General features: G+C 52.5%; 2 protein-coding genes across 6 annotated transcripts in view; both read left to right on the top strand.

Annotated features, from left to right (window-relative positions):
• The window catches only part of JDP2 (Jun dimerization protein 2), a 39,602-nt gene extending 31,499 nt beyond the window's left edge, over positions 1-8,103 (top strand). For all 3 annotated transcript variants that reach the window (XM_090141393.1, XM_090141394.1, XM_031593905.2), the window contains exons 2-4: positions 2,829-3,052; positions 6,102-6,206; positions 7,044-8,103. In XM_090141393.1, the coding sequence (XP_089997519.1) occupies positions 2,852-3,052; positions 6,102-6,206; positions 7,044-7,229 (492 nt within the window). In that variant the 5' untranslated portion in view covers positions 2,829-2,851 and the 3' untranslated portion in view covers positions 7,230-8,103. The remainder of the gene's footprint in view (positions 1-2,828; positions 3,053-6,101; positions 6,207-7,043) is intronic.
• A 7,961-nt stretch (positions 8,104-16,064) lies between these two features.
• On the top strand, positions 16,065-25,031 carry BATF (basic leucine zipper ATF-like transcription factor). Of its 3 annotated transcripts, none has more exons than XM_031593906.2 (4): positions 16,065-16,371; positions 19,472-19,771; positions 21,477-21,581; positions 24,436-25,031. In XM_031593906.2, exons 1-4 carry the CDS (start codon positions 16,345-16,347, stop codon positions 24,643-24,645), a joined length of 642 nt encoding a protein of 213 aa, XP_031449766.2. In that variant the 5' UTR covers positions 16,065-16,344; the 3' UTR covers positions 24,646-25,031. The 3 variants fall into 3 exon arrangements, with proteins under 3 accessions (XP_031449766.2, XP_089997518.1, XP_089997517.1); XM_090141392.1 differs by lacking the exon at positions 16,065-16,371 and adding an exon at positions 16,613-16,630; XM_090141391.1 differs by lacking the exon at positions 16,065-16,371 and adding an exon at positions 17,128-17,616.

Here is a 25,031-nt window from a genome sequence, read left to right on the forward strand (position 1 = left end):
AAACGTGGAATTGCAGCTGTCTGCTTGAGAGATTGTTGCAGAAGAATTATTGTTTTGGGTTGTTTTAGGTCTCTGCAATCTCATTGAGTTGACATGTGGTCTTTTCTGAGGTCAAATGTCACAACCAGATATTTTCTCTTTTATGGCCAAATGGGCAGGAATCCGTTTCTCAGGTAGTATCACTTTCCTCCAGAAGTTACTCATCTCCTATCTCTCCCACCTGCTTCTTGTCAGGCTGACATGTCTCTGTGCAGATGATTCCCCCTAGCTCAGCGTTCCCCCTGCATACCAGCACTGCCCTTCTGAAGGATGACCAGAGAAGCAGAGGGCTTGCTTCCCACTCACAGCATGCCACTGCTTCTTTATGGTAACCATGTTGCTGCATTTGCTTACTACTGCACTGATTATCAAGTCCTGTTGATTCCCACTGCTGCCTGCTGAGCTTTGCAGGACAGCTTGCACTGACACCTGAATCTCCTTGGTGGCAGGTTAGAGCATATGACAGCTCACAGCATATAGCAGGAGCACTCTCTGATGCAAATCCCTTGCTCTGTCACACAAGGATGGCTTGTATGGCACCTATGCTAGGAGCTGTGCAGCTTATATTTGCCTCTGTGCTCTGGACTAACCTGTATGGTTGTCCTTCCTTTCCATTCATTCCTCATCTCCTGTTTCCTGACATTAATTAATACACCAAATAAACTCCTGGGCAGGAAGATGTGCCAGTGCCAAGAAATCTGTAACGTCTCTGTTTCTGGTAATTAACACTTCAGCTTGCTCCTGCTGACCCTGCTCTAGCAGGGGTTAAACTAGGTGACCCCAGAGGTCCCTTCCTCCTCAGCTGTTCTGTACTCACTGATCCATCACTCATGTCTCACACACAGCTTTGCAAGGGTTTGCTGTCTGGTGGCAATACAGATCTGTCACCCAGAATGGCCAGTGCGGAGAAGCTGTGGCAGCTGGCCTGGCAATGCATGTGTGTGCTTGCTTAGCACAGCTGTGGTGCCTGAAACAAACATCTGCATTGCCCCTTGCCTGCTCTCCTAGCAGCTGAAAGCAGATGCTTCAGAAAGAGCTGGGTGAATGCACACTGCTCTGGGCTTAACACATCTCCTGGCTCTATCAGTTTGCTGTCAGAGCTTCCATCACTTTCCACAGATGCTTGTTGAATCCTGTGTTGTGACTGGCCTCAAATGGAGGCTCTGTGGGATCTTAGTTCCACTTGTTAGACAGTTCCTCTGTCTTCATGACTCTCCGGGAGCTGAGGCTGGAGTCCCTATGCTTCCTGTTGCAGGCAGGATGGTGTTGCTGCCCCACATGTGTTGGGATCAGTTTGGCTGGTCAGAGCAGCACAGGAACACAGTGACATGTGGTTGTTTTGAGGGTGTGGGAGAAGAACGCTTGCTGAGTGGACAGAAGTGACTCTGCATGTTGTAAGTGGGTCACTTGAGAGTGTCCCACGCCTGTTACGCAAGCAGAGACGTACTTATGCTGTAGCCGACAGCCACCTGCTCCCTTTGCTTTTTGGCTGGTACTGCAGCTCCAGCTCTGCAGGCTTCTCATTTTAGATCTAATTTTATTTCTTCAGCTCTTAGCCAGTCATTCTTCACATTTCCTGGTAACCCGCTTTCTTCTGCCTATAAATGACTTGCCAAAGCTTGTTCCAGTCCTATTTTCACCCAAGCTGTACTTTTTTTCTTTTCTGATAGAAGAAGCTTTCTGCACGTTGCTCCGTTTCCCTTCCCCTCCAGCCTTTGTTTCCTCATGTTTGTGCTGGAAGATGTTTGCTCAGCAGCAGGCTTTTCTCTCAGCAGCTTTTCATTGTTCTGTCCTTGATCCCAGTGTGCCATGCCCCAAATCAGCAGGCTCAGCCTGTCCAAGGCGCTCAGCCTAAGGCATGCTGTGGTTCTCATAATGCCGTTTGCTTCTTGTCCACTACCTACCTACTCATTCACCAACGCTCAGTAAAGGGCAAATCACGATTTTCTCTGGAGAAAGGTCTGGCAAAACCAATAGTCCATGGGACCGCGTCACTGTTTATCCTGTAAGTCACTGCAGCCAGTTTGTGTTTCTCTGGTGCTTTTCCTCTGAGGTCTCTTCTCTTAATCTGCAGGTCAGTAGCATGTCCTACTTCTCAGGATTCATATATTTCTGTCAGCCAGGCTCTGCTCACTCCTTGTCTTTGCCATCCCCAGGGAAGAATGGCCACTTCCCATGTGGATAAGAATAAGAATCACAAAAAGGCTTGGTTGGAAGGAACCTTGAAGTCCCCCTGAACCCCACTCCATGCCATGTGCAGGGCTGCCGCCCCACCAGCTCAGGCTGCCCAGGGCCCCATCCAACCTGGCCTTCAGCACCTCCAGGAATGGGGCACAGACAGCTTCTCTGGGCACCCTATACCAGAGCCTCACTGCCCTCTGAATGAAAAAATTTCTCCTCAACATCTAACCTCTCCCCTCTTCTATTTTAAAGCCATTCTTCCTTGTCCTATTGCTATCAGAAGATGTAAAAAGTTGGTCTTCCTTCTGCCTTTGAGCTCCCTGCTCTTCTCCAGGCTGAAGAAGCCCAGATCCCTGAACCTTTCCTCATAATAGAGGTGCTCCAGCCTTCTGAGCATTCTCATGGCCTCCTCTGGACCACTCCAACAGCTCCACATCTTTCTTGTGTGGGGGCCCCAGGCCTGGATGCAGTACTCCAAATGGGGCCTCAGGAGGGCAGAGCAGAGGGCGACTATCAGCCCCTTAGCCCTGCTGCCACCCCTCTGTTGATGGAATTGTGTGCCATGCTGTGAGCCAGCAGTAACGGGCCATGTCCTGCTCTCTCTCCAGCCTGCAGAGCTGCTGCCCCTGCTATGATGCCCGGGCAGATCCCCGACCCGTCCCTGACGGCCGGTGCACTGCCAGGGCTCGGCCCTTTGACGGGACTGCCTGGCACCGCCCTGACAGCCGAGGAGCTGAAATACGCCGACATCCGCAACATTGGGGCCATGATCTCACCACTCCACTTCCTGGAGGTGAAGCTTGGGAAGAGACCCCAGCCTGTGAAAAGCGAGGTGAGTCCAAAGACTGCTATCAGAGGGCCGTACGTTGCTTTCCTCCCATCTCTGGTGGACATGAGCCCTTGGTGCTGCACAGCATCTTTCTTGTGTTCTCGGCTCACGTTTTAGCTGGCTTCTTTATCCTCACTGCTGTTGAGTGTTTGCATCTCCCACTGGCTGCAAACAGAAATCCCTCAGTTTGAGGCCCCAGTCTGCTACTCGTTTAGCAGCTTTTGATCTGCAATAGCCAGAGAAGCCCTGCAGCTGGCTGGGAATCTGCTAGCACTGGAAAAGGACGTGGTCAGGATGCTGCAGCTGCAGGCCTGATACCTATACTAAAGCAGCACTTGTAGTAAAGCTGTACCTGCATGTCATGCACCAAACAGTGCAATACTCAAATGGCTGTATGTGCTGTGGAGCAAAGAGAGTCTTTAGGCTGTGTGCTGCCCTCCAACGGCACAGCTCCTTCCCTCTGGGGCACCTCAGAGCTGGCCCTACAGCAGCTGCTTGTTCTCAGTGCCTGTGGGGGTGGGCATGCAGTCCCACCAGCTCTGCATAACAGCACTGAATGTGCTCTAAGCTGCTTGCTCAGACACTGTGTGGAGGAAAGATGAGGAGAGATCCACTGACAGCCCCTGGACTTCCACCTTCCCTGCAGCCTCCTCCTCCCCTGCATGGCCCGTGGAGCCAAGGAGTCGAGGACGGCAAATGGAGCGTCCCTGGCACGGGCTTTGCAGCAAAAGCCTAGAAGAGCTGAAGCAGTGGCTGCTTATTCCATGAGTAGCCAAGAAGCAACCCACGCATAGTTTTGCAATGCAGCCTGCAGCTGCTTTCCTCTTGCAGGGAGTGGGAGCCCAAGGAGCCTGGGCACCAGCATGCCCTGCCCTGTGCAGGGAGGACAGGCAGCTTTCTCTCCTGTGCTGTGGGCAGCAGCATCCCCTGGCATGGAGTGTCTGTCTGTGGCAGAGCGTGCAGAGCTCTCCCAGTGTGTGCTGGGCACTGGTGTGGGGGAGGTGGGGACCCTTGCTGGGCAGCCTGTGCTCCTCTTGGGGCAGCTGGAAAAAGGTGCTGCCAGGCTCCTCTGCCTCCCAAACCCACACAGGATGTGTTCCCTGGGCTGGAGGCAGCAGTCTTGCCTCTCACACTGATGCCAGCCTCTGTCCTGGATGCTACTTGCTGGAGCAATTCAGGAGGCAACACAAAACCTCCTACGAACAGGGCTCACCTGCAGATTGATTGCTGCAACATGTTATGGGGGAGTGATGCTCTATCACCTTCCCTTGTGCCTCTAACTCAGCTGAGTCCTAGCACCAGGGCCACGTCACCATTTTGAGCTGAAACAGAGGTTTCAAAAGGAAAGAAGGCTGCTTTCTTAAGTCACAGAACTTGTGGGCAACAAAAAGCGGAGGCAAGAGTTCAAGTTCTGTTATCTCTGTGGGCCCCATCTAAGGGACATGGCCCTTTGCTGGTGCTTTGTGAGGTACTGGGGAAGCTGAAGGGGACAGAGGAGAGTTGGTTGACTGCTACTGAAGAGACCAACTGGTATGGAAATGTAGGCATTTTCAGAGAGACAGTGAGGGCTGCACAGTTATAAGGTAGGGAGTTAGGGCTTTCCTGGTCTTTTTTTCCAGTGCCACCGCTGGCCTTTGGTGTGCAGATCCATCCCTGGTTCTCCCAAGTGTAGTGCACAAGACCCCACGCACTTCTGTGGTAGAGGAGTGATTGCAGTGCAATACTGTGGGAAATCTGTGCAGTTTGTACTGACTTTGCTGCACATTTGGTATAATGTTTGGGAAGTAAGGTACAGCAGATGCAAAAGCTGTTAGTGCTATGGAACTTGGGCATTGTCTTCTAAACATTAGAAATGCCGCTTACTTAATTCTGCCCAGATAGTGTTTCATCCCATCCTTGCATGTCATGTTGAGATATTCTGATTAGTGGGACTCGGACTACAAGAATGTTAGCAGCTTGCCTGGATTAGACGATGGCCCTTGCAGCCTTCATTTCCTGCAGATACCACCAGTGTATCTTTGTCTGGGACACTTAGGCAGCCCTCATTTTCACCACCACTTTGTGGCCTCTGTACTGGAGATCTACAGCTTCATTTGAGGTCCCTAAGCCCAAGAGTGAGCAATTAGGCTGCTCAAATGGTGTGTGCTGTGAAAGGCTCCACTAGGAGATACTTTCTAATCACACTCACCTGGGGAGTGCTAGAGAAAAGAGGATGCTGCCTTGTCATCAAACTGGAGTTGCCTAAAAGAACATGCAAGTAGGTTGCGGAAGTGATAGTAAATGTTTCTGCTGCTATATTTGAAAAGATTATGCTGTGGGATGTCACTTGGTAGGAACATGGCAGCGCACTCTGAAATCTCAAATTTCGGAGTCCCAGGCCAAATGTGGATGATTATTGTTTGTGGGTCTTTAATGACAATGGGGTCTTTTTCTCCTATATCTGTGTCCCAAAATGCCACGGGATGCTGAATTTGAAGATCTTTTTGGCACTCAGAGTTTTCTTGAGAAGGAGCTGGTTTGAGTCCTTGGGTGTAAGCATGCCATAGGCCACTTACACAGGCTTTGTAGTAAAAATGCATAAGTATTTTGATTATGGGTTTTCAACTCATAGGGCTTATTAGCCTGATCTGTGTGGTTTGAATCAGATTACGCTGAGCAACTGAGTCATGGCAGGCAGCGCTGCCGTGCCCTGCTTCCATAGCAGGGATGCAGCATCTGTCCCTAGCTTGCTGAAGTGGCCCAGTGACTTGACCAGCACTGAGGATGGAGCACTGGAAGTGCACTGGAAGTGGGCAACAAACAGGCTCAGCTGGGAAGCTCTTCCAGGTGTCTTTGCATCCTGCCCGTATGTGTTTGATGCTTTGAATACTCAGAATGGTGCCTCTAGATGTCTATATGTGACAAGCTCTGCTGTTCTGGCAGCAACATACTTGGTTACTGGTGTGGATGGGACCATGTTACTGATGAGAGTAGTGTAGGGCTGCTAGGGGCTCCCAGCCTCCTGTCATGCCCCTCTTGATACTCTGACCTGGACTTGTGCGTCTCATTGCAGCTTGATGAGGAAGAGGAGAGGAGGAAAAGGCGCCGGGAGAAAAACAAAGTAGCAGCAGCGCGATGTCGTAACAAGAAGAAGGAGAGGACGGAGTTCCTGCAGCGGGTGGGTGCCCTGACCCGGAGGTGGGCTTAGAGCACAGGGCTCTGATATCTCTTTGTATCTGTGCTGGAGCAGGAGCACTGTGTGAGCATGGCACAGGATGGCTGGATGCCCACTGGCCCCCTGCCCAAATTCCAGGAGGTTTCCTCATTCAGAGGCCAGATGCCCTCTGGTGGTGGCATTTAGGTTGGATGTCAGGGGGAAGTTCTTTACAGAGAGAGTGGTGAGGTGCTGGAACAGGCTGCCCAGAGAGGTTGTGGATGCCCCATCCCTGGAGGTGTTCAAGGCCAGATTGGATGGGGCCTGGGCAGCCTGATCTAGCATTAAATAAGGAGGTTGGTGGCCCTGCGTGTGGCAGGGGGGTTGGAGATTTGTGATCCTTGAGGTCCCTTCCAACCCTGGCCATTCTGTGATTCTGTGACCTCTAGACAAAAACCACTTCTAGTGCCTTGCTTTTCGGTAAGGGCTGGTGGGATATGGGCAAACGACATGGCTGTATCATTTCACAAAGGCAGCTCCTTGCAGACAGAGAGACAAACCTTTTAAAATTTGAAAATGCAGGTTCATTTCCCAACATCTTCCCACACTGTGGAAAGCGGCCAGGCATGGGGCTGCTGTAGTGCAGCAGAGCCCTGTCTGAGGACATAGCTCTATTTCCTTAACCTGACACAAGGTAATGGACTGGATAGGAGCTGCTTGGAGAAGCCCAATGTCTTGGCATGTCTTCAGGCTGCTCCTTTACTGCAAGGGCTGAGTAGTGGTGGCTTGTTGGCCAAGTATTTCTCTTTGCACCTTGTCCTCATGGAGCAGTCACATATGGTTGTGTTTCTGCCATGTTAGGAGTCTGAGCGCCTGGAGCTCATGAACGCTGAACTGAAGGCCCAGATAGAAGAGCTGAAACAAGAGAGGCAGCAGCTGATCCTGATGCTGAACCGGCACCGTCCCACCTGCATCGTTCGGACAGACAGCATCAAGACGCCCGAGAGTGAAGCCAATCCGCTGCTGGAGCAGCTGGAGAAGAAGTGAAGGTGGCACTGGAGGAGGAGACCGGCACGGGGTCTTCCGGGGTCTCTAATGTACGTATCGTATGAAGAACTGTGCACCGAGGCCTGGTGCATCCAGGACCTAGTAGGCTTCCTTGGGAACTATGGACCAAAAAAATTTGGGGACAGAGAAGATTGGGAATCTGTCAAGCATCTACTCCGTGGCTGAACCCAGGAGCAGGGCTGGTGGCGCGGGTGAGGGCAACCTCCGTGTGATACCCAATCACAGCCCTTCAGCCCGTTTGTGGCCCTGGGGACCCACGGTGCACAGAAAAGGAGGAGGCGGGAGAAGACCTCCCACTCGGCCCTCTTCCCCACAGCCCTCAGAGTGCCCGTGGGGCGCAGGGACGTGGCCTGCCGGAGCCAATCCCCAGAGGCTGCCGCCGCTCCCGGCGCACACTCGGCACGGAACCCAGCTGCAGAACCGCAGACACTTGACGCGCCCCGTCCGGTGGCAGGCCCGTCGGGGCCCGGTGGCGCAGGCGCCCCCCACAAGCACACTCTCAGTATAATGTTTACAGCCCAGCTGTCCGTGTCGGCCGTGCTTTTGAATGCACATTTTTACACTTTTTTTAAAGATATTTTTTACAAAGTTTTTATACGGCGATCTCTATATGGATTTATATAATCACTAGATGTGATCCCATAGAAATGTATGTTACGATGGTCTGTTTGTTACAAACGCATATGCCGCAGTTATCTCCATTGTGTTACCTGTCTGGCAGTGGGCTCCTTCCCCCAGCGCGCTGGGATGGGGGCCCAGCAGCCCTCTGCAGTGCTGCCGCTGCCGCCTCCATCCATGTATGTCCTTCATAATACTCAGTTCTGTATCTCCCAGTAAATGTTACCTTTATGTACTTCGCCCTCCTGTGCTCTGTCTGGGTCGGGCTGTGGTGAGCTTTGGATGGAGCTCAGCCCCGTGATGGCAGCCATGGGGTTTCTGACTGTGCTGGCCATGCGGGAGGCTGATCCCAGAGCTGTTTTGGCGTTAGCTGTATTGAAGGCATTCATCTAGGAAAGATGGGAATGCCAGAGGTGGCTCTGGCAGCTGTTAGTCAAGCAGTAGCTTGGTGCTGTACCTTAATGGGCAGGCAGGACATGATTTGCAGGCAGGAAATGCAAAGGTAGGAGATGTGGGAGATGATCTCATCCTTGCCTCTTCCTGGGTTCCACAGCTTGAGCCCCTTTAGGGAAGACAAAGAGGAAGGGAAGCTGTTGCAGCCTCAGAGTGGTGGTGATCCCTTTGGGAAAGAAGGCAGAATACAGGTCCTGTGGGCCTCCGCTGGGTCCCAGCTTTCTGAGAAGGCTGAGCCCTGCCAGTGCTGAGCACAGAGATGTGCAGGACAGAAGGTAATCAGCCAGATGGCACTGAGGTTCTAGGACAAAAGGGCTCACTGGAACTGAAGGAGTTGGTATCCTCAGGTGTATAACCAATGCCTGTCACTATATAGGTGTGTTTCTGAGTCTTACATACAAAGGCAGTGGGGGGGCACCTTCTTGTGGGCAAGACAGGCTTCATCTCACTCATGGAACACCACTGAGTGGAGGTGTCCAGAGGAGCCGTGGTGAACCCTATCTTCTCCCAGTTCCTTTGCCAGTGTGGTTCAGGAGACTTTGATGCAAACTGTGAGCTCTGGTACCCAGTAATGCTTAAGTACTGTTGGGGAGAGGATAAGTTCGCCCTAAATGTGGTAAGAACCCAGGAGGTGGCCTTTTCTGAGCATAACTTCTTCTCTGGTGCACATTTATTTCTCTGCGGTCTCCTTTTCCATCTCCAGCAGTGTCTAATATTAGCCCCTTCCCCGTTTATTTCTGGATTTCCCCTCCCTTTCTATAACTTCTGTCTCTGGGACCTCCCAGAATTCTGTCAGCTGCCTTATTTAGCGTAAGGTATGTTGGATCTGGTACAGGCAGTTTTTGCCACAGGAGGATTTGCTGGCTGAGGTGTGCTAGAGGGACGTGCAAGGAAGGGATCTGGAACAAAGCTGGTGAAGAAAGGCAGTGTGTGGCCTGGCTCCCCCACTGCAGCTGGACGTCTCTGCTCCATGCTTCATTCTGCCCTGCAGCCGTTGCTGAGGCCTGAACCTATTCTCACAATGAGCCAATCTTGGCACTTCTAAGGAATGCAATGGCTCTCACTGAGCTGTGCTGAAAGAGGCTGCAGAACATTTTCTAGTCCTGCTTCTCCCTTCAGGACTTTATTTTCCCCTGCAGAGTATTGAAGGTAATGAATTTCCAGGCTCCTCCATGTATCAGTTTCATCTTTCCTGGTGAGAGCAAGCTTCTTGTGGGACATCAGATGGCCCAACCACAGTCATCACATGCTTCTTGCTCATCTGGACAGCCCTTGTGCTCATCCTTACGTGGAGGGCCTGTGTGACTCCCACACACCGTCACCCTGTGCACTGCCCTGAGTGCAGGTGATGGATGGCCCTTCTCTGGCCAATAGCCATGCTGCACTGAAACTTCCTGCTACGAAAACAGCTGGCTTGGAAGAGAAATATTAGATGCCCTTTGAAACCAAGCACACTGGCAGCAGACAGCAAAGGCAGCAGCAGTGGAGTGGTGTTGGTTTAATGTGCAGCGCCTCCTCACAAGGCTCAGGCAGAAGCATTCTGAGCCCCAGCAGTGCCAAGACAGGATGTGCCTGTTTCCTGTATGTCTTCAGAGCAGTGTTTTGCTGCACTCTGGTCAGTGCCGAACAAATTGCCCTTAAGGCCCTTAAGGCACTGTTTTTTCCAGAGCACTTGGTTGGACTGCAGTGGTGCGTTACAGTGCTATCTCCTGGGGATGTGCAGAAGCAGGAGCACGTTCCAGGTGCAAGCCCGCCAGGCCCATAGTGTTGCATCTGAGTCCAGCCCTCGTTCAGCTTCCAGCGCTGGGCCAGCCTGCTCCTTGCTCTGAGCCAAGATGGAGCTCCTAAACCCAAAGCAGGTGGCAGTGTCATCTTTCCACCAGAGTCCCACGGGAAGGTTGGTGATGGGGGATTTCTCTTCAAAAAGATGAAGGCTGCTTCCCAAAGGTCAACTCGCTGCCCACCCAGCACGCCGGTGGTACCCCGAGCCCGGTGCTGCCAGGGGCCGCCAGCAGGAGGGGCTGCGCGGCCGTGGGAGAGCCGAGGCCCATAGGGGACCCACGGGGTTCTGTCCATTTCCGTCTTTGGGGAGAGCCTCATCGGCCGCTACTTTTCTCGGGGTGATTCCATGACGCTGCGATGAGTGGTGTCAGCTAACCTTTGGCAATGACCCGCTCTTGTTCCCTTTTGAGCCAAGGCCGGCAGGTATTCACTTATCTTTGTCTTTATTGGTCCATCTACTTATCTGGCTGGAAAACAACCCCTAGAAATCCCCAGCCTTGATATTTACCAAGAGACACGGAAACTGGTTCACGTGGTGCCGGTCTGCTCTGAGTGATGCCAGCACAGCCCACAGCTGAAGCGGGGCCACCAGCATGGCATGGCTGCAGGGAGCGAGAGAATCCACCCGCTGCTTCCTCCAGCCCGTAGACAGAGCCTGGAGGCGAGGGTACAGGCTCAGCACTGCAAGAAGCAGCACCCAGTGTGTGCTCGGTGCTACTTCCAAAGCCCCATGTGGCTCGAAGCAAGAGCAGAATCTGGGTATGTGTGACAGCAAGGTTTCGCTGCCGCCTGTCACGTCTCAGATGAAGCTTCAGGAACAGGATCCTTTGCCAGTAACCACCACCTTGAGCTGATGTTATCTAGTTTCTGCAGAATGAACTTGCTGAGCTGTCATCTGTATTGCTGTCGGGGGAAGTCCTGACTCCTGACGCTGCAGTTCCTGTGGCGGCTTCGCCAGTGCCCTGATTCCAGCAGCACCACTGGCTGAGGAGGATCTGCTGGAAACCTGCGGCAGCAAGGCTGGGGCTGCCGGGAGGAGGTGGGCGGTGAGGCTTTGTGCCTGCCCTGGTGCTGGTGGGGCCTCCAGGCAGGCCAGCGTGTGCCTTTTGGTTGCTGCTGGCAGCGCACTGCGCAGTGCTGCTGAGTGCCGTAGCCCTGTGAGGTGGTCAAGGCAGTGTGCTGGAGGGGGGTTGTGGGCATCAGCAGGTGCCTCTCAGCGTGTATCTGCTGGGATCTGCCATACAGGCACACCCTGTGGGTGCCAGGAAGAGTCGCTGCTGCACTTCTGTAGGTATCTGCTAGTGGAGACATCTCTCCTTTTTGGTGGAAATCTTCCTCCTTAGCAATGTGACCTGATGCACTCATCACTTCCACGCTGCAGATGTTGGTTGTGTAGCAAGCTGAGATACCAGCGAGACGTTGACTGGGCCTCTCACAGCAGGGCAGCTGAAATAGGACTTCCTGCAGCCACTCTGCTGCCAGTCGATGCCATCAGGTCTCTGGCTGATGTGAACAAGGTTTTAGGAGCAGCAAGGAGTGCCAGAGTGCCCTGCTGTGTCTCGCTGCCTGCACAGAGCCAAGTGCATGGGCATCTCCCTGCCTGATGGCCACCACATGCCAGGGCTGCTGCAGCTCAGTATTGCTTCTCACCACATTCCAGAGCATGGCCAAGCACTGGCTGTCAGACACGCAGCACAGTGAGGGTGCAAATGGGTTCAAAGCCATGCTCAAACTGGGAGTGCCAGCCAGATACTGGGAGTATCCAGCCTCTGTGCAGCAGTGGGGAAAGAGGGACGGAGCTTAGGGAATGGGAATGGGAGAGCGTGTCCATCTTATTATAACAGTATAGATGGCTGTGGGACATCTTGCCTTGTGTGTTGCATCACTTCTACTTGCCCCACTGTGAAAATGGGGGACGTCCAAAGATGGGCACTGACCTCAATCTGTGGCATAGGAAAATTTCCCTATGTGGAGACTAAAAGTCCCAGTAGTTTAGAGCGGAAACTAATGAAATGCCGCATGATAGAGATGTGTAGAGCAATGCCTGGCTTAGAGAGAAGTCTGTTCCCCTGCTCACCCCCTCACAAGATGTTCAAAGAAATGGAAAGACAACTCATTTCAAACTGGTAAACTGACACACTTTTCAGAGCAGCTAATTGCTTTGTGCAGGTGGACAAGGTGCCCGCTGGCATCGCAGAGCACTGAGGATAAGGTACTCCTGAAAAATGAGGATGTCCAAACTCGGGTCCAAGGGTTTGGATTAAAAAAAGTTAGGAAATGGCATGGCTCTTGGACACAGGGGTGAGGGAAGGAGATTCTGCCTTTTTCTGTCCCCTCTTTGAAGCTACAGTGGGAGTTGTCAGCAGCAGCAGCAGGAGCTCCTCGTGCTGGGGCTGAGCTGCAGCCCCTCTCCCTTGTTCCACCTCCCAGGCACTGCGGGGCATGAGATCCTGAGAATTGAGGGGGGGGAAAGGGTAAAATGGTGAAGAAAAAAGGGAGAAAGTGAAGAAGCTGCTGTTGGGATGGGAGTGTGCTTGGAGCAGTCCTGCTGTTCAGACATTCGCTGCTGAGAAGGGCATCTTCGAGTCTACTTGCTGCAAGAACATGCCCCAAACATATTGTGCCCTGTTGTTGGGAGGGTTGAACAGATGGTGAGGGTGAGGTTGAAAGGAATCATGCATTAATTTAGGAGACAAGTATTGTGTTTTCTCCTACGCCCCATGTCCCAGGGCATGGCAGTAGTGCCCAGCGAGGATCAGACCCTGTCAAGCTGCAGCCATCCCTAGGAGTAAAAAGGTTGATGCTCATTTGGACCCACTGCAACATTAGCATGGGCCTGAGGTGTGTGGAGCTGCACAGCCACACACCGTTCCTGCCTCATGGTCTGGAAATACATAAAGGAAGCTGGGGCTGCAGCCTCCTGCAAGCACCGGTAACCTGCCCTGGGTGGATCAGCCGCTCTGGTTAAACGGGTCGCTGCCCTTCCTCTTCGGGCCTTCCCCACCATTGCTGAACGATACTGCCATCGAGGTGAGTCAAACCGTCAGACAGCAGCTGTGCACACACTGTGTCCATGCACTTGGATAAGTCAGATCATAGAATCATAGAATCACAAGGTTGGAAACAACCTGTAAGATCATCCAGTCCAACCGTCTTCTCATTACCATTGCTACCACAAACTAAACCATATCTTGCAGCTCCTCATCCAGGCGCCTCTTGAACACTGCCAGGGATGGTGACTCCACCACCCTCCTGGACAGGCCATTCCAGTGCCTGATCACTCTCTGAGAGAAAAAGTTTTTCCTCACGCCAACCTAAACTTGTGGCCATTTCCCCGGGTCCTGTTCGTTGCCTGGGAGAAGAGGCCAAACCCCTCTTCACCACAACCTCCCTTCAGGAAGTTGTAGAGTGCAACATGATGGTGGGCTCTGTCTTGTCAGGGGAAGAAGAAAAGCCTTGATTTACCAGCAACAGGTGGAGGAGAGGCCTTCTGGAGCCCCATGTCAATGCTCATCCAGTGGACTGAGTGGTCAGGTTTGCTCCTGGTAAGAAAGGGACTGGGTACTTTGAAGAAAGCAACTGGAGAAAATTTGGCCTTGGTGTCTGGGGAGAAATAACAATATACATCAGCTCCGCTCAGGCGCTGACCTGCTGGAAAGGAGCTCTGCAGAAAAGGACCTGGGTGTCCCGGTGGACGACAGGTTGGCTGTGAACCAGCAGTGCGCCCCTGTGGCCAAGAAGGCCAATGGTATCTCGGGGTGCATTAAAAAGAGCGTGGCCAGCAGGTCAAGGGAGGTGATCCTCCCCCTCTAGTCTGCCCTGGTGAGGCCACATTTAGACTACTGTGTCCAGTTCTGGGCACCCTAGTACAAAAAAGACAGGGATCTTCTAGAAAGAGTCCCACGGAGGACCAGAGAGATGATAAAGGGCCTGGAGCATCTCCCATATGAGGAAAAGCTGAGAGACCTGGATCTGTTTGGCCTAGAGAAAAGGAGACTGAGAGGGGATCGGATCTAAAGCATGAGAAGCGATGGGGTGAGACCAGATTAATTTCAGTGCTGTGTTGATTGGACAAGGAGCAATAGCATAAAACCAGAATGTAGAAAGTGCCAAACAAACATGAGGAAGAATTTCTTTACAGTAAGGGTGACGGAGGACTGGAACAAGTTGCCCAGAGAGACTGTGGAGTGTCCTAGGAAGATATTCAAGACTCATCTAGATGCCTATCTGTGCGATCTGTATAAGGAACCTGCTTTGGCAGGGGATTGGCCTCAACGATCTCTAGAGGTCCTTTCCGACTCCTGCAATTCTGAGATTCTCAGTACCACACCAGGTTTTGTAATCTGTGACCTGGAGAGGCATGTAAGCACACACCCAAGTGCTATGCTTGCTCATGAGCTGCTAAGTCCTGTGGCTGATCCCTTCAGCAACCTGGTGTGAACACATTATTTGTGCCCCAAGACTGAAGCTCTGGGGTGTGCTGGAGGCCAGACCCTGCTGAGCTCTGCTGGGACACCCTGTCCTGGAGAGCAAACATGTGGAGATTAGTTTCTATAGTTTTCTTCTTGTGACGCATAGACAGGGACACATACAATGCACACCAAAGACATTCAAAAAAGTTCATAGAAGTGGCAAAGACAGGTACAGAAGAGCTATACATTGCCAGAAATGGCTTTATCTGGGCAACCTAACTTCAGCAGTCTCATACATGTGATTACCTCTGCTTTTTGCCCTAGATGACCACATCTTCATCAGCCAGGCTGGACCACTGCTGGAGTGGACCGAGAGCTGGCCTACTGGGCTACCTGCTTTCTTACCAGGGCTGACACTCCTACCAGACAAGGAAACGAGGGACTACAGAAGGAAAGGAGGTCTCCTGGGCAAACCTTTGGTGCCTTCTAAGAGAGCTGAATCTGCCCCAAAGTGACCTGGTGAGCTGCATAAGCAAGTCTTTCACAGGAGCAGCCATGTGTTCCTCATTTGCCAGGTCTGCTTTGTGGAAGATCTAAAAGGTTGCAGCTGCAGCCACAGACATCAGGAACTGGGGCCTGCTTAAATGAATTTCTACATCGAGCCAGAAACACTGGCTCTAACAACTAAAAAATTAGTTGTTAATTAGCTAAAATGTCCAAAATTAATGAGTACTTATGAGCTAAATCCCTCTTTATCTCTCATTTTGCAATTGTAAAACAGGAGTATTTCTACCCCTTCACGTGGAAAGGTGGATGAGGAAACAACTTCATTAACAGTCCTCGAGCACTCACCTGGGGATGCTGAAGAGATTAGCACTAGGAAGAGGCTGTGAAGAAATGAAAAAGCAGGACATCAAAGTGGGATCAGACCACTGGGATAGAGGTAAGGTGGCAATGACAGGGAAGGAACCTCTATGAGTACTGCAGGTATAAAGCCCAGCCCAGAACAGTACATTGCACACGGCTGCAAGTGCAGAGTGCTTAAGGAAGCTAATTCTGAGTTTTCTGTACTTTTGAGTGCTTGATTTTACAGCTCTTGTCATTGATAACTCATTTGGGATGTATGTGTCTCCTGTAGATTGTGAGGTTGTGCTCATTGTGGATTCAAAGTGCTTGTGGGATGGGTGATCAGTGTGATTCAGGTGGGATAAAATCAGTGGGACCAAGCCCTGGCTCTCCTGCTCCCCCTTACCTTAGCACAGGTGATATAATCCTAGGATAGAGATGGGCTGTCCTGCCAGCTGGGGAAGCTGCCCTGGTGCAGACAGGACTAGCCTGTGCTGCTGGGATGGGATGCTGTGCTGCAGAAACTTGCTAGGTAGTGTGAGGCTTTCATTCACCACCACTGCTCACTCATCAGCACTGAATCCCACACAAGAGTCTTTGAACTCGAATGGGGAATATATGCAAATTGTTGTGCTTGTATTGTGAAAAAGTGTTTGCATAAAATGTTAATGTGGAGCAGAAGCAACCCCCACGGTTTACAGGAGGCTGAAGTTGATAACTTCCCTACGCTAGCTTTTTAAATAGCACTATGCACTGAGTGCTCATACAAAGAAGATGAGTGAGAGGGATGCGGTAGGTTTATGGGGAAGCTGCAGCAGCCTTCTCTCCTGAGAAAGCAGTATGTATGGACAGGTGTGGGGACTGGCTGCAGTTAAAGCCTGGCAGATGCACAATGTGCTCTCTTAGTAGTAGTTATTCTGTAAATAAGTCACCTTATTTAAACCCTGGGAGCATCTCTTTCCAGCCTGTCCTACAGAAGCAGGATGAAACCCAGGCCATTTGTGACAAAGGTTTGTTCCTCACCACTTCGTGTGAAGGGGACAGCGTTGCCTTTCTAACTTTGACCTCTTTTCAACCTCTGACCTGAATCTCTCTCACTGCCATTGAAGCCTGGTGCTGGCTGCACAGAAAACAGCTGACCACTCTTTCCATTACAGCATATCAAAGACAGCTCCTTCCTCCCTCGCCCTCTGCTCGCCCCCAGGAGTTCTCTTTTCTAGGCCGAGTGGACCCATCATCTTCGCTCCTTCCTCTTCACACAGGAGCTTGGTGCGTTCACCCCATGGGTTATTTTCTTCTGGGCTTTTTTACCCCTTGAGAGGGGGAGCCGCTCTTCACCTCCCTCACCCACCTGCTGCCTGCCTGCTTGCACAGCTCCGCGCTGCTGCCAACGCTTTGCTTTGAGATGGCTCTGTAAGCCCCAGACTTTTCCCTGCTGTTCTGCTGCCTAGCTGGTTATTCCCCACTTCTCTATACACTTTGCGTTGCTTTACATTTGCATTTGTTCTTGCTGAGTTGCACCTTGTCGCTGTCAGACCATTTCTCTGTAGCTGAGGTAATGCAAACCCCCAGCCTCCAGTCCCTGCCACCTCTCTGCCCTCGCATCGCCTGCACGCTTCAGGTAATGGGACTGCCTTCAGCAGGGACTGATGCAGAACCAGATGGCTCCATCCTTCCCCTACACTCCTCTGAGAAATATCCCTGCTCTATAGGTCTGCTGGTATGGCAGTGACCTAACACTTTTTGCAAGCTTATCCAGCGCTGCTGATAATGATTTTGCAGCTGCTGTGATTAAGGTCAAGAAGCTTAAATGATCCCAGAGAGAAAGTCAGAGGATGCTATTCACAGTGTGAGTTTAAGTCACCAACATAAAGCATGGCAGTCAGGTGACTGGTTCTTAGGTAGGCTGCCAGCTGGGATTTCTCTATCAGCCCTGGGCTGCTAAGAAGAGCCCAGCTAAGGCGTAGCTCCAGACTTTCCTTTTGAGGATCAAATGAGTTTGCATAGAAATAATTGCCCAACTTGTGGCTGCTTTCCCAGCTTCCAGAACTGCATCCCGCCAACTACTTGTCCCTGGCTGAATCGCTTCTCAGCTGCTGGGCTTGCTGGCTGCCAAAGGAGGGCATTTGGCTTGTTTGCCCAAGGATGAGGCAAGTGAGGAAGGAGTTCTCTGCATCCTGCCTTCGGCAGCAGCAACTTGTAGAGACTTTGAGGAAGGCTCGAAGGAACTACTGATCTGGTGGATGGGAGCCCAGGTAATCCATGAGATGTGCTTGATGCCGGAGGAGTGTGGGTTTCCTCTGGACAGCGGGAATTCAACAGTGTGCTTCCTGCAGAGAAGCACTGTGTGGGGTTGTAGCATTCAGAGGAAGTGTAGTGAGGCAGTGAGTGAAGTGATGGTTCAATGGTTTGTCTGCCAGCAGCAGCTTGGCAGCCCTGAATCTGCCCTTCTTCTCATCAGTGCCCTGCGAGTGCCCTGTTCCTGGGGCTCTGAGGAGATCTGTGTGCTCAGAGAGCCAGCACAGGGAGCAGGCTCTGGTTGAGCAAGCAAACTTTGTGCTCACAGGTAGGGACTGTGCACCTCCACTTGGAGAGAAGGCTGAGGGAAGGCCTCATGGCAGCCTGCAGCTCCTCGCAGAGAGCGGAGGGGCAGAGGTGAGCACTGCTCTCTGGTGACAGCAACAGGGCCTGAGGGAACAGCATGGAGCTGTGTCAGGGGAGGGTCAGGTGGGGGGTTAAGAAAAGGTCCATCACTAGAGGGAGTGGGCATGGAATGTGTAGCCCAAGGCAGTGGGCATGGCCCCGAGCTCCTGGAGTCAAGGGGCATTTGCCCTGCTGCAAGCACCCACTCGCCGTGCCTGGCACAGGGCGCTCATGTGGGTTTGGGGCTGTGAAAGCACAAGCTGTTTGGGGCTAGGGTACAGTGCTGCACTGTGCTGGGCTTTGATATTCCTGTGCAGGAAGCAGAAGGAATTGAAACACGGGTAAGCGGGAACTACGAACCGCTGCTTTCCATAGTAGTGCGTTACTGTGGGTGGGCTCGTGCTTTGCTCACTATCTGCCCTCCACAGCACGTGTGTGCATCCAGTTGCTCTGAGGATGTGCACTTCTGTCTGTGATGGACAGCCTGCTGGCACCCGGCCCCACTCACCCTTCTGGCTCCAATGCCGCAAGATGATTGGGAAGGGAATGGTCTTGCTTTTCTCCCTGCTCTCACACCATCATCTGCAGGGCTGCAGGTGGGGGCAAACTGAAACACAGCAGCTGTGAGGCCATGCCCAAAGCTGAGTGCTCTCAGAGGGCAAATAGCAAGGAAACAAGCCCAGTATGCTGTGATATTCCTGTCTCCACATCTTCTGATGCTGGCTATGGTGAGAGAGGGCAAGAAGGAAGCAGGCAGGCAGGGAGCCAGGACCCATGCACAACAGCTGCTTGTACCCAAGATGGACAAGCTCGTACTGTGGCATGGAGTGACAATCAGGTCTCAGCTCTAGCTGCTGGGTTTATAGGGCCCTCCCACTCCCTCCAACAACTCCAAATGTTCTTCCATCTCAGCTCTTTGTTTTCATCTGGGCCTGGCTCATCCCACACACACAAGCCATGATACCAGCAGCATCTAGGTGACGCTGGCTGAGGATGCAGGTCTCCCCTGACACTTGCGCAGGCAGTGCTGGGGGTGGCAGGACAGGCGAGTGGGCTGCGGGGTTGAGGGAGGCTGCCTTGGAACTTCCCAGCAGGGTTGGGGTGATGGAGGTCACCAGCTCTGGACTGCCTCCTGCCCTCATAAGACCATGGGTGCGCAGCTCCTCCTGCCCTGGAGTTTCTGGGGCTCCTGACACCACCTCCTCCGCGATGCCCTCCTTTGAGGGTCCTGCTTTCGCAGCCAGGGCTGGGGCTTTTCTTCCCTTTACATCTCTGCTGTTTGTCTCGGAGAAAACCCATCTTGCTGTTTTTCTACTGCTTGAAGGTGTTTTTCGGGGTTTTTTCAGGCTATTTTGAAGCTCATTTTTCCCAGATGTGCTTTTTTTTTTTTTTTTTCTTCTTCTTCTTTAACTTTTCTTCTTCGTCTTAAAGTTTCCGGCCACGTGACTTTCAGCTTACATCCCCTAGGTTCTGAGAAACCACAGGAGGCTGAGACCTAAAGGAAGGTGCAGAGCTCAGAGCAGAGAGGCAGAGGAAGCAGCAGAGCACAGGGCAGGAGGACAGCGTGCCTCTGGGCTGGAGGGTGCTAGAGCCCAGCGAGCACCCCAGGGCAGAGGAGGAATCAAGGGAGAAAGAGGGAAGCCAGGCATACCACAGGTGCAAAGGAAGCCAAGGAGGTCCTGGGAGCCAGAGACAGGAGCCATGCCCCACAGCTCCGACAGCAGCGACTCCAGCATCTCCAGCCAGTCCCCCCCTCCTAGCAAGCAGGTAAATGGGGACCCTTCCCTGCCTCTCCCCAGCTCTCCTTCGGGTTGGCAGGAGGCTCTGAGCGGCCGTGAGGATGCCTGGCATCCCTTGCTGCTGCCTGCATGACATACTGTGGTGGGGCTTTCTAGGAACTGCTGTGGAGAGAGTGGGATGTGGGGCTGAGCTGGGAGCAGTGCCCACCGAAAGGGGTGTAGGGGAGAGGAAGCCCAGAGAGCTGGGCTGTACTGAGGACAAGGGGGGACTCCATGGCATGGTGGGCCCCATGCTAACTGCCATATAGGAGGCTGTGTGCAGAGTCCAGTGTCACTGAGAGGATGCTCAGGGGAACCTGCCTGCTTCTCACTGCCTTGCAGAGCACTCGGTCTGGGGGAAACCCTGCTGCTTTGGGTCTGCTCTTCTTATTCATCTTCAGAAGGTTTTCATCTCAGTGATACTAGGCTGAGGGAATTTTTGTTATTGCACAGAGTGCCTTAATGGTAGTTCTGGCAGAAACTAACACAAGCCCAAGTTATTTCTATCACCTTCACTATAGGTATCGTTTGCCACTGTCTAGTGCTGAGACTTTGCTCAGAAATCTCCAGGATGATTAGAGCTGGTGATTTCAGGCTTGCAGCCAGGGATGGGGAGGCATCCTGGGGGAGAAGAGGTTGAAGCACAGACACTGTCAAGGGACTGGGCTTGGTGCAGTACTTGGGATCTACCATGTATGAAGTTGGTAGGATGAATGCAATGAAGGCAAGGATAAAACGGTTAAGTTCAAAGAAGAGAAAAGATCTTGGGCGGGGTGGAGGGGGGAGAGGATGTGGACAGACTGATGGGCTGGGAAGATAACTTTTGTGGCTGAGTTTCATAGACCTGTGGGGGAGCAGTGGTGCGAATGTTAGAGTCCACAAAAGAGGCAGCACCATATGAAAACAGAAGATGAAAGAATCTGTATGACAGTTTTAACTGCCAGAAGGCAGCAGCAGGACCAGATCTGAGCAGAGAAGGGCTGCTGCACAAAGCTCGTGACCTGGCACCAAAAGACTGAGCTCCCCTCTGCCAAGGGCTCAGGAGCACCATGGGCAGCACTGTGGATGTTGCTGCCAATGGAATACAGAAAGGAGCAAACAACAGGGATGGAAGAGCTGGAGTGAAGGAGATCTGGGGATATGGCTAAAAGTCAGAGTCTGCCTAGTTAAGCATGCAGTGTTATAGTGAGCTGCACCATGCTATAAGCGTCTGCAACAATCCAAAGCTGACAGAGAAGGGTGGTGGGGAGAGGGTTTGGGACCTACAGGGATGGAAGGAGGAAAGCACAGGATACATCTCTGGAAAACCAATTTAGCCAAGGAGCTGGAATAACTGCAGTGCCATATCTTTCCAGAGTGGAGAAGGGAAAGGTTTCCTGAGCAAGGAACTCAAATTCTCTCTCTTCTGGAGAGGTCCTTGTCCATGTTCCTGAAGTCATATCCTTGGCTGGTGTCTTGGCAAAGCAGTTGTGCCAGGATGGTGAGGGGATCAGATCTGTCTCTCCTGGCATCTGAGATGTCAAAAGCATCACATGTCCCTGAGGCAGAACTTTACCTTTGTGCTGAGGAGGATGTATTTCATAGCCTGTGCTTCAATGCTGTTATCTGCTGTGTCTCCTTTCCCATCTCCAACCCAGCAGAAGCAGGGTGAAGGAGGGTTGCTGCAGTCATTTCCATGCCTCATGTTTCCCTAGGACTCTTCTGATGACATGAGGAAAGTCCAGAGGAGGGAGAAGAACCGCATTGCTGCCCAGAAGAGCCGGCTGCGGCAGACCCAGAAAGCAGATACTCTGCACTTGGTGAGCACATCCAGCCTTCTCCATTCCCTGCATGGAGGGCTCATAGTGGGGACAGCGTGCTCTCTCCTGGGGGCATAGGAACAGAGGTACTTGGTTGAGCCAGGACAGGAACAGTGGAGCCAAGTCAGGGTGTTGGAGGCAGTGCTAATGGCATGGGCGGCTTTTCTTTACTGAGATGCCCAGGGACACTCCTCCTTCAGCAGATCCAGAGTGAAATCCTCTGGTTCATCTACCAAATGTTACAGGTTTCCTCTCTAGGCTCAATCGAGATGACTCATTCTGTGTCACCGGTACCATGTCTGCCTTTCCCATGGGGTCACTGCTGCCAGGATTCATGCCTGGCATGTCCTGTTGTCACTACCCTGATGGCCACTGAAGCCTTTAGTTTAGCATGCAGTTCAATATCAAGACTTTATTTCTCGGTTTGGCATGACCAATTTCCTCCCTTGACTTCTTCTGAATGCTTCAGCCAGAAGCTCTTTGAAAGCACAGCTTCATTAGGGTTGCACGGGAAAGCACGGGTTCATCAGGCTTCCAGGTTCGTGCTTCATGTTGTTACTTACTTGTTTGGTGATGCAACAAGCATACAAGCAAGCCTTTTTGAAATGCTGCACAATGCAGATGAAAAACTATTAATCATTTTCCAGTATTTTAAAACATCCCTATGGCAGAGCATGCATCCCTTCTTACATCTGAATACCATACAGTACCTGGAGGCATTTCCTCTTGCGCAGCATGGATTTTCCCTGCTTTGGTTTCACCCCTGTTGTCCTATTCTACCCTGTGGCACCACAGGCACTCTGCAGCTCCTCCCAGAGTGGTGAATCAGGAATGTACATGTCAGGAGGGATGGCCACTTCCTGCTGTGTGCACTTGGCCAGGAGCATCTGATCAGTGTTGGAACTTAGGGGCAAGCACCTTCGCATTTTGCACTGATAAATGCAATCCTGTGTTTTGGGCTGCTGGTGAGCAGGATGCAGTGCATGTGGCCTGCAGCATGCAAAGCCATCCTTGTCACTTAAGTATGTTATCCCTTTGAAGCGTGATAGTCAAGTTCACGTTCAAAAAAACATCCTTTGACTTAGAAGTCTTCACATTTCCCCAAATCCTCAATTTGGAAAGAACTGAGGTGTTGTTCCTGAGCCTTACCTCTCACTCTCAGTCCATGCTTGCAGCTGATTTTACAACAGAGATCTCACTCTTTCCTATATAGTGGGTGATACTGGTAGAAGTGACATGGCTCCAGGCTGTCTGCATTCATTAGTTCTGCCAGCAGCAATGGCTCTGGGAGCTGCACGTTTGAGGGGTGGAGACAGACACTTTCTTGGGCCTGGTGCTCTGTCCTACACAATCCTAGAGATGGATAGGGGCTCTCATCTTCCCTCAGGAAAATCCTGATTTGCACCAAGAATTGGGCTGCTCTTAGGGCATACAACAGACAACTTTCTTAGCAGATAAATGTTCAAATGGCATCAGTAACAGAGACTCATTTCTCTCCCATGAGCTGGGATCTGGGACTGCTGAAGAAGCACATGGAGGCAAGTAGAGAGTGGATGGTGAATTTTTGCTAAGGCTTTTCCAGTTCATCCCTAGTCCCCTCTGTCTCTGGTGGGCTCTGCATGAGGAATGGCGCCTTTACACAGTTCTGCCCAGAAAAGTTGGGGTGGAGGTGCTTTAAAGGAGCCAGCAGCTCCATCTGTCCCCAGGTATCCCAGCTTGTGCTGAGGGGAACGAGTCGCAGTGAGGTTGGAGCTCCTGGCCACAAGGCGATTTCTGTCAGCTCACAGCCTGACATCAGTGACAAAACATTTTGTCACATCCCAGAGATGATGCCCATCTAGTGCTGTAAGTGCTGGGTGCATTTACACTGTGTGTGGAGAGCAGGCACCTCCAGCAGTCAGTGCAGCGGTGGAGGTCTGACAGGTTCACTCCTCCGGGGACCTGGTGCAGCTCTCCCAGGTCCTGCTTTGGCTGAATTCCCAGAGCGCTCCCTGCTTCCTTCTGTCTTGCTGCGTGGCCACCAGTACCTGGGATGCCCACTTGGAGCTGCCCACCTCCCACTAGCAAAGGGTGTGCTTTGCTCCGGATCGCTGAGGCAAGGCAGAGCATAGCCCCTTTGTTGTTATTCTCATTAATATCAGTAATAATTCATCTCTGAGGCCCGGGTTTCTCTTTTCTTCTGACTCAAGCGTCTCCCCCCTCCTCCCCGCCGTGCCGCTGGTTTCCCCGGCTGCTAGCAGGAAGCAGTGAGTCTTTTCTTTCCAGGGCAATGACAGGTTTCCTGTGGCAGGTGGTTTTCTGGTTAAAGACGGCGGTTATTCGGCGCACCCTCCCCCCGGCCGCACGGCCCGGGAAGCGGCCAGCAGCGTGCATGTGCGTGAGAGGGAGCGAGAAAGCCTGGGCGGGCGCACTTCTCGTAAGCCCGAGCCGCCAGCATCGCACCCGCACCCAGCCTGCTGCAGGGGGGTGTTGCCCTGCTGCCGCTCGGTGCTGAATTTGCCGGAAACGTGGTGTTCTGGAAAGTGCTGGGCTGAGAGGTGTCGGCAGCAGACCCTAGCTCTGCTCCTGGAGAGCACCGGCTGGGAGGGGATGGGAGGCGACGCTGAGGGACGCAGTTTAGCGGGCACGGTGGGAGTGGTTTGAGGGTTGGACTAGCTGATCTTACTGGTCTTTTCCAACCTTTATGATTCTATGATCAGAACGGGTCCCAGGGCACGATGCTGCGACACGCTCTAATGCAGGGCAGCTCCTACAGCCCCACTTGTAATCGCACCGCTCTCCCCCGCCTCCCCCTCCCCCCGCGTCCCCATTCACACCTGCAGCTGAGGAAGCCTCCGTGGTTTTGTCTCCCCAGGAGAGCGAAGACCTGGAGAGGCAGAACGCAGCCCTGCGCCGGGAGATCAAGCAGTTGACAGAGGAGATGAAGCACTTCACCTCGGTGCTGAGCTCCCACGAACCGCTCTGCTCCATCCTGGCATCGCCCCCCCCACCACCCCCGGAGGTGCTTTATGCTGCGCACTCCTTCCACCAGCCCCACATCAGTTCCCCGCGCTTCCAGCACTGAGCCTACTTGGGGCGGCCAAGAACCTATTTGTGGGGCTCACTTTTCCATCTGGAGAGGGGTGAACGGACAAACACCCCTTCTCGAAGTGTGTACTCTGAGTGACTTTGTCCAAGACTTGTTCCCTGTGCAGAAATGGCAGAGCCACCAGCAGGCATCTTCAGGCAGTTTCCAGCTTGGATCATGGAAAGAGGAGAATTCAGCATCAGCTGTTCTCTGGTTCCTGCCTGGGGACATCACAGGCTGCCTTTGTGCCAGTGGCCGGCTGCAGCGTGCAGCATCAGAAGCTCCAGGCACAGGAATGAGAACAGGGGTGGAGGGGAAGGTTGGGGGACACAGAGTACCAGGGTGAAACTGGTTTATTTTTGTAAAATAAAGAATGAAAACGC

This window comes from Phasianus colchicus, chromosome 5, assembly GCF_987193195.1.
Source record: "Phasianus colchicus chromosome 5, bPhaCol1.hap1.1, whole genome shotgun sequence".
Lineage (NCBI taxonomy): Eukaryota > Metazoa > Chordata > Aves > Galliformes > Phasianidae > Phasianus > Phasianus colchicus.

What these genes read in the sequence shown, in the direction of transcription:
- BATF (XM_031593906.2), top strand. Translation starts at nt 16,345, where the DNA reads ATGAAACCCAGGCCATTTGTGACAAAG. An exon ending in CCAGGCCATTTGTGACAAAG is followed by an intron (nt 16,372 to 19,471) that starts GTTTGTTCCTCA and finishes TACATCCCCTAG; the next exon opens with GTTCTGAGAAACCACAGGAG. An exon ending in AAGCAGATACTCTGCACTTG is followed by an intron (nt 21,582 to 24,435) that starts GTGAGCACATCC and finishes TTGTCTCCCCAG; the next exon opens with GAGAGCGAAGACCTGGAGAG.